General features: G+C 28.5%; 1 protein-coding gene across 1 annotated transcript; it reads left to right on the top strand.

Moving 5' to 3' along the window:
- The first annotated feature begins 570 nt into the window (after positions 1 to 570).
- Positions 571 to 2,901, top strand: LOC114390278 (NAC transcription factor 47-like). The gene is made up of 3 exons (XM_028350983.1): positions 571 to 907; positions 1,264 to 1,559; positions 1,862 to 2,901. The coding sequence occupies exons 1-3, from the start codon at positions 745 to 747 to the stop codon at positions 2,462 to 2,464; spliced, it is 1,062 nt and encodes a 353-aa protein (XP_028206784.1). The 5' UTR covers positions 571 to 744; the 3' UTR covers positions 2,465 to 2,901.
- The last annotated feature ends 5,580 nt before the right edge of the window (positions 2,902 to 8,481 follow it).

The following is an 8,481-nucleotide window of genomic DNA, read 5'->3' as shown; positions in this document are numbered from 1 at the left end:
AATGATACCATCAATTATTCTACCTTGTGTGCTAGGCAATGACACGTGTCGCCATCTTATCTTAACAACAATTATGTCACTTTGCAGCCGCCATTGCACAACGATAATCCTGGAGCGTTGGACCAGGATTTAAAAGAGAAACGACAAAAGTGGGAGTGTCTGAATAATTACAAGGATCTTATTATCTTTAGAATATTAATTAAAAAATTAAAACAAAAAAAATTATGATTAAAAATATATAAAAAATCACAAATAACATATTTTAATAAAAAAATATTTTTAATGTTAATTTTTAATAATATTTTAAGAAACACTAATTAATATTTACTAATAATAATATAACAATTCACAAACAAAACAATGCCAATTGGGTCCTTCTTTTTTTTTTTTTTCTTCCGTAGATGTGGCTAGCCATCACTAGTTCCATATCCCTTCTCTCACTTTAAATGGAGCCCACTTGGAAAATAAATTTTGAACTCATCTCTTCTCATTCATACCCCCTTGCGCCTCTCAACCTAATCCTTTCCCACATGGCGACAAATTCCCACAACCATATAACCCCTTCCCTTCTCCACACCCCAAAAATTCCAATCCTCTCTTTCTTTCCCTCTTGTTCTATGCTTTCAAGTAGTACCATTAGGCACTTTGTTTTGTGTCTTCAATTTTTTTTTCCTTTCAACCTTATCAAATTAACCCCCTACACATTTATTTAGCTAGCTAGCCAATTTATTAATTAGGCACATAATGGGAAGCCCAGAATCCAATTTGCCACCCGGTTTTAGGTTCCACCCAACCGATGAGGAGCTCATTCTTCACTACCTTAGTAAAAAGGTAGCATCCATACCCTTGACCGTTTCCATTATTGCTGAGGTTGATATCTACAAGTTAGATCCATGGGACTTACCAGGTTTGCCTCTCTTCTAGTTCCTTTTTTTTTTTTGGTATTTTGTTACAAAGATATTTAATAAATGATACATGGACACTCATATACAAATTTACACCTAGAAAGAGAAAAATATAATATTTTTATCGACAAATATTGATGATTAATTTTTATTGATAAAGAATTTGAACTCATAATTTTTCTTTTATTTTATCACCAAATCAACTTTATAATCTCAGATAAATGTAATAATTGATAATTGACATGATGTGATAAAATGAAATATTATATGCACTATTATTACTCAAGAAGATAAAATATCATGTTATGTTAGAGGCTAGAGTTAGTGATGGTTTGTTTGTTGTGGTTTCTTTTATCAGCTAAGGCCACCTTTGGGGAGAAAGAATGGTATTTCTTCAGTCCTAGAGACCGAAAGTACCCAAATGGTGCAAGGCCAAACAGGGCAGCTGCTTCAGGGTATTGGAAGGCCACTGGCACTGATAAGACCATAGTGACATCATTGCAAGGAGGAGCACAAGAGAGCGTTGGTGTGAAGAAGGCTTTGGTGTTTTACAAAGGAAGACCCCCAAAGGGTGTCAAGACCAATTGGATCATGCATGAATATCGCCTTGTAGACAACAACAAACCCATCAAGCTCAAAGACTCCTCCATGAGAGTAAGTGTCACATGTCCCTACTAGCAATAAGGTTTTTTAGATTACATTTTCATAGTAATTCTTGATATTGTCGAACTTAGGAGAAATTATTATATAGTCTAAGTCTATGTGATCATAATCAATTTTCTCATTTATTTTTCAATGTATGCAAAAGAGTTAATAATATATCATATACAGATTGATCAAATGATTCAAATCATCTAATAATTTCTCATATTGCAGATTTTTATTTAAAACATTGCTAACAATACCACATGTTGATTGCATATGGCTGATCTACATTGATTATTGATTTATTGCAGTTGGATGATTGGGTTCTTTGCCGGATTTACAAGAAGTCCAAACATGCTCTAACTTCAACAGAGGCATCAATAGGGGTGGGTGAGGTAGATCAAGCAGAGGAGCACTTATTCCAAGAGACCCTTTTGCCAATCTCAAAATCTCCAGCACCTCCACCTCAAAACACATTGATATCTCAGAAATCTGTGTCCTTCTCCAACTTGTTGGATGCCATGGACTACTCTATCCTAAGTAGTTTCTTATCTGAGAATCATACCAACCACCCACCAGGGGTTGGATCAAGTGCTGGATTCAACACTGGGAATTTGGATCAGCAATGCTCTCCAATCAATAACAACAACCCTACCAATAATTACATGTTTCAGAAGAATCCCCAATTGAACCCTTCAGTCTCCAACATGGAAAACATGATGAGGCCAAAGCGCCAAGTTTCAAACATGGATGAGGAAACGTTGTACCCATCAAAGAAATACCTTAGTTCCTCTTGCAACTTCCCTACTAACATCAGCAACCAATACGAGAACCCACAATGGAACTACCTCATGAAGCAGTCTTTGATGAATCAGCGGTTAATGCTTGGTCCTCATCTTCAATTTCAAGGATAATCCAAAAATATCAAAAGATTAAATGAAATAGGAAAATTAAAGTAAAATATTCAGAAGCTGAGCACACCAAAGAATACCACCAATTTGATCATTAGATAAGGAATAGTAGCTAGGGGTTTAGTACATAGCAATTATAGTGTTTTCTTTTTTTATTTCTCTTTAATTAATTTGTGATTGAAAATGAAGAATAGAATGTTAGCTTGGAAGCAAGAACTATTTGGTAGGGAATCGAAGAAAGATTCCACTATTCAAGGATCAAGAAACTGTTAAAACAAAATATCCAAGTTTCTATGACAAATTAGAAACAATTTGTGTACAAAAATGTTAATTTGTACATGTTGTTGGGATTTGTTTGGAGGTTAGCTTTATAATATACTTTGTAGATAAGGTATTGTACTTGATTGTTGTGTTGATATTTTTCATTCTTTTCCTGGAAAGGCTAGCTAGCTACGAATTTTCAGCATGCTCAATAGTGCACCTTTATCTTTATCATGGTGGCGTTACTATTCACATGCTTTGTACCATGGCATGCATTATTGAATCCATATTGAACCTCAACCTATGAGTATTAAGAAAGTCATCACTAATAAAAATTGATCCTGATGATAAAAAATAAACTCATATTCTAAAAATTATGGATTAAATTCTCATCACTAATAAACTCATATTCTAGAAATTAATATAGAAACAAAAAAAATCAAGAAATATTTGAGTTAAAATCTGTAAAAATATAAGAAAATATTGTCACTTTATGATAAGATTTATGCCTACCAAATTACTTCCGATAATTTTAATTATAGCGCTTGTATCTTTGCTTCAAATAATTAATATCAAATAATTTATTTTAGATTAGTGCCAGAATCAAAATTACAAACCCGTAAAAATTAAATGAGATTCTGAAAGTTAATTACTAAATACTAGTAATCAATTGTCATTTCATAAACTCATATAATGTACAAATAGAAAATAGTATACAGTTAATTAACTATTACAATTTAGCTAGCACATTGGGAAATTGTTTTAATTTATCTAGAATAAACATCAACATGCATTGGATTGGATGTAACGCATCCCCTATCCAAAGAAGAATATACTTCTGAATTTGTCTTTTGTCATATGTAATTAAGGTTGCATGAGGGGTGATCATTATGGCGTAATTTGTTTCCACGTGTTCTTGATTAATCTTCATGTGTGTTGAGCGTGAACTTTGACTTCTGATGCTAACAACAACAAAACAGAAGGACTACCAATAAAAATGCAATTGCTTGGCTCACAAAAATTTCACTTATTTTAATAATGTTTTTATCTCTTCAATCCCCTTATTGGTCAGTCAGTCTTACGCAAAACGCATGCAAGATTTCATGTATAAATTAAGTAGCCTCCTAAGTCTAAATTTTATTCTTTATTAATATTATTGCATGGAGGATGTTAAAGCAAATAGGTAAAAAGTAAGCACCGTAAAATGGAAAACAAAAAATAGAGATCTTCTCTTTTAGTCAACATGTACCCAGATGAATATATGCATGAGTTGGATAAGCATAATGTAAACTCATAATGATTTTCAACCTGACTTGACCGAATCAAAATTAACATTTTACGTGCCCAATTAATTTATCTCAGTTCAAATTAAATTGATTTTTTCAAGCATGCCATTTAGCATACTGACACGTGAAACACTATAATGAAAAATATTTTTTTATCATTTTTTAAATATTAGATCATCATATTTATTTGATCTTTCTTGGGTTGCAATTAACATACTTATTATTTTTTATTTAATTGCTGTTAATAATAATCAAGCAAGTAAAAACAATAACTAATCAAATAATAATAAGGTCTGCGAAAAAAAATATATAGCGATCAAAATTGTGAACGAATTCATGACTACTAAAAGTCTAAAATGAATTTAGTTTTTAAAATTATTATTTATTTACCAAAATAGAGATTGAAGAAACGGTCGCTAGCATCATTTTGTTAATGTAAATCTTTGTGATCACATTATCAGTTACAAACGCAAATTTTATTTTAATATTTATGTGGATTATGACTTAGCATCTAAATTTGGGCCCGAAATATTCAGTTGTTAATTTCACCCCTTTCTAAGATTTTAGCAACAAGAATGTTATGATTAACTGATTTGCGAACAAAATGCTAACTGAATATATTGGTCGCTAATTACAACAAAATGTGTTTATTCAATAATTATACCTGTTGGTGACTAGATTAATCGTGACTACCATGTTCCAGTCATCAATTTGATTGTTAACTTGTTTGGGCAGCAAATTTCATCGTATAAAAATGAAATATTTGGACACTAATGCCCTTTTTATATCAAGGTACGCAATCAAAAATTGATTTAAGACAAACAACAATAAAATACTTACAAATACATCATTGTATATTCAGAATAATTAATGACGTCACATTAATTAATAAGAAATTCATTAAAATATTAAATTTATCAAAAAATTAGACATGATTCTTATTAAACTCCTTGATGATATAATAAATCAATATTAACATCGTTGTGTCAATAGTTAATGTTGAGCTAGAAAAAAAACTTTAAGGGGACATTTGCTTCATGAATTTTTAGTACCGAAAATTTAGGGGTGAAAATTTTTATTCCACATTTGTTATAAAGTAATAAAATAATTAATATTGGAATGTTTTATTTTTAGATAAATTATAATTTGACGTTCAATCAATATTTAATCATGAAAGATGGGTAGGGAAAATTTATTCCCATGTGAGAGAAATCTCTTTTCATGAGTAAAAAATCCAGATATCTTCCTTTATGTTATGTGCTACGATTTTTTCCTTTTCCACAAATTTCGTTCCAATATATTGCACTAATTTCATTCCCGCAGTTTCATTCGTGTTACTACCAATTACATGTTGGAGGGTTATGTGTATACTGTTAGATAGGAAACTTGTTTAGCATTTATGCACATATACAAATTGTGAGTTTTTTACATATTGGTTACATTCAGTAAAAAAAAATATCTTCAACACAATTAGTATATTAATTTTATCAATTATAATATATATTTTTCAGGGAAAAAAAAATTAACCAAACACATATTTTAATTATTCTTTGGGAATATAAAACTATTCCTAATCAATTTTAATAGTTAACAAAACACAATTTTAAGAAAGAAGAAAAAACCAAATGACACCACGTCTCCATCTTGATCTGCTTCATCCACACGACGTCGTCAACATCGTGTTGCTTCATCTCTAATTGTGGATCTGGTTTTGTTGTGGTTTGCGGTGAGTTTCATGGTGGGTTTTGTGGTGGTTCGCAGTGGTGGCTTAGTTAAAAATAATTCGCAAAATACACCAAAGAAGGAATATTAAGCTATGTAAAGTGGATATAATTGGAAAAATAATTAAAGATAGGAGGTGTATAAGTATATATGAGGGTGTGTTTAGTAAAATCTGGCGTAGTTTTATAAAGCCCAAGACATCATAACTGCTAGAACATGTAAATATCGCAATTGGTACACTCGAACAAATAATCTTCATGAGTATATATTTTTAATTTTATGAATTTCTTAATCAGTATTTATGAAAATAAAATAAAAAAAATAAAATGAATCAAATTTCTTTCATAAGGTAAAAATAAATTATCATTTTAGATTTCAGAGAAGATAAAGAAAATAATTTCAATGAAAATAGAAGTACATAAGTTTAAGAAAAAAAAGGTTTTCATTTTATTTTTTCTTATTATAAATACTTATTAAGAAAATTATCTAAAGAGAACCTTATATTCATATTCATATTCATGTTCTACAAAATACAAATGACCCTCTTGTCCGTAGTTGTCTCGTGCACGAGGATCAGAAGGATATCAGCACCAATTGTGGCTCTAACGATGTTGAAGAAGAAAAATATAATTTATTTCTGTTTTTTTTTTTCTGATAAGTGCTAAAATAATTATCTAAACAAAACTTTGTATAGCTATGTTTACGGTTTATACTGGGGTGACCATCTGTGGGTAACCACGATAACAAGTTGGTTTAGACTAAATACTTAATAAACACAAGGGAGATAATTAAGTAGGGTGAGTTTTTTCTTCTTTAAATTGGTACTCATAATTGCAATCTAGAGTAGTTAATAATGTAAATGCATCAGTAATTAGGTGAAGTGTCATTTTATCGAGAAAAAAAAATGAATGGTAATCTCATTTAATCAAATCCAAAGGAATTTTATGTCATTGTCTCTTTTTCACTTAATTATATTATTGTTCTCTTAACTTTAGAAATTTATATTTTTTTAGTCCTCCAAAATAAAATTTGTATTTTTAATCATTCAAATTCAAATTTGAATTTTTTTTATTAGATCCTATATAAGATTTCATTGCATCTTGCCATTTTCAACGTCTGACATTAGGAACTTTGTTGAGATCAAAATGACATTTGAACTTGTCTGCAAATGTTTCACCTTCAATCCCAACCCCATTTGATGACTCTATATTCTTTGTTATTATCTCATCTTCATGGTGAGAAATAACTTTTCATTTAATTTTTTAAAATAATTGAAAATATTTAAAATGTAATAGTTAAGTACTCTCTTGAGTTTTTTTTATATATATAAAAAAACAAATGTGTGGACTTCTTTTTCCCCTAATTATTAGAAATATGTACCCGGTGCGTTAATTACTAATTTTCTTGTAGAGTAATGTTATCTCTGATTTTTTTAATTGTTGAATTTTTTAAAGAAAAAAAATATTTATTTATCATTTTAAAAGTTTAAGGTAACATTAATTAATTTTTGTCAATTATACATAGTACATGATCTCCCTACACCAAACAAATTATGAGGGTGATATTTTTTTAAAAAAATAATTTTTAAAGTTGGAAATATTAATAAAATAAAAAAAAATACATTTATAAATAAAAACTAATGTAACGTTACAATTTTTTTTTAACTTCCCATGCTCAATCAACCAAACGCTAAGTACACTTTTTTTTTATTGCAACGCTAAGTACACTTATCATCTCAATTTTCATTTATTAAAAAATTTAAATATAATAAATGAATAAATTCAAATGCTTAATATTGAAACTATTAAAATTCTCAATATAGTCATATTTATTAATTAGTTTAATAAATTAATTAGGGTGAATAAAATAAATTGTTTGAAGTTTATTACGTTGATAATAAATACTCTATAAAATTTTTTTTTACAATCACTCTATATAATTTTATAAGTAACAGTGAAAGCAAAAATTCCACAATAAAGTTCTAAATTTAGCTTATTCTTCCTAAAAAAAGCATTTAAATATTTAAATAACATTAAGTTACATTTAATTTTAATAACATTTAAATATTTTTAGGTTTAATAACATATTTTACCACCCAATTATTGTTGTTTATTAATTTTACCATCCAAGTTTTTAATCACACATTTTATCATTCAATTAAAATTAAAATTTTATTACTTTTATGCATTAGAAATCACCTTATTGTCCACAAAATTTTCATTACTTTAATTAAGCAACAAAGGACACCTTTATTTTTCACTCAATCTTTAATATATATATATATATATTGTGGAGTGAAAATAAAATAAAAAACTCTAAATCTATTGTTTAGAACAAAAAAGATAACAAAAAATTCTAAATCATTTAATTTTATGAATATTTTTAAAATAGAATTTAGATGCATGAAATTATTAATTAACTTGATTTTCATTTGTCTTGTTGAATTAATTATTTGCTTCTTATATTATATAAATGACTAGAAAGAATAAAAATTGAATATATTTCGTTAAATATTTTATAGTTTTAAAATAATTAAATAGTTATATTTTTTATTAGTTTTTCTAAAGCATTAAAGTGACTTATCAACTTTCTAAATATAATAAAGAAATGGTATATCTATTAATTCACACGGACACCTTACTCTAATTAATTAATAAATTATGATTCTGATTTGTGATGAGTGATGTAGGAGTGGGCCCGCCCCTTCTTGTTTCTTTCAACATCATTCAATTGTATAAACCAAAGTACTCA

This window comes from Glycine soja, chromosome 16 (assembly GCF_004193775.1).
Source record: "Glycine soja cultivar W05 chromosome 16, ASM419377v2, whole genome shotgun sequence".
NCBI lineage: Eukaryota > Viridiplantae > Streptophyta > Magnoliopsida > Fabales > Fabaceae > Glycine > Glycine soja.
This window is presented reverse-complemented; position numbering and strand designations above follow the sequence as displayed.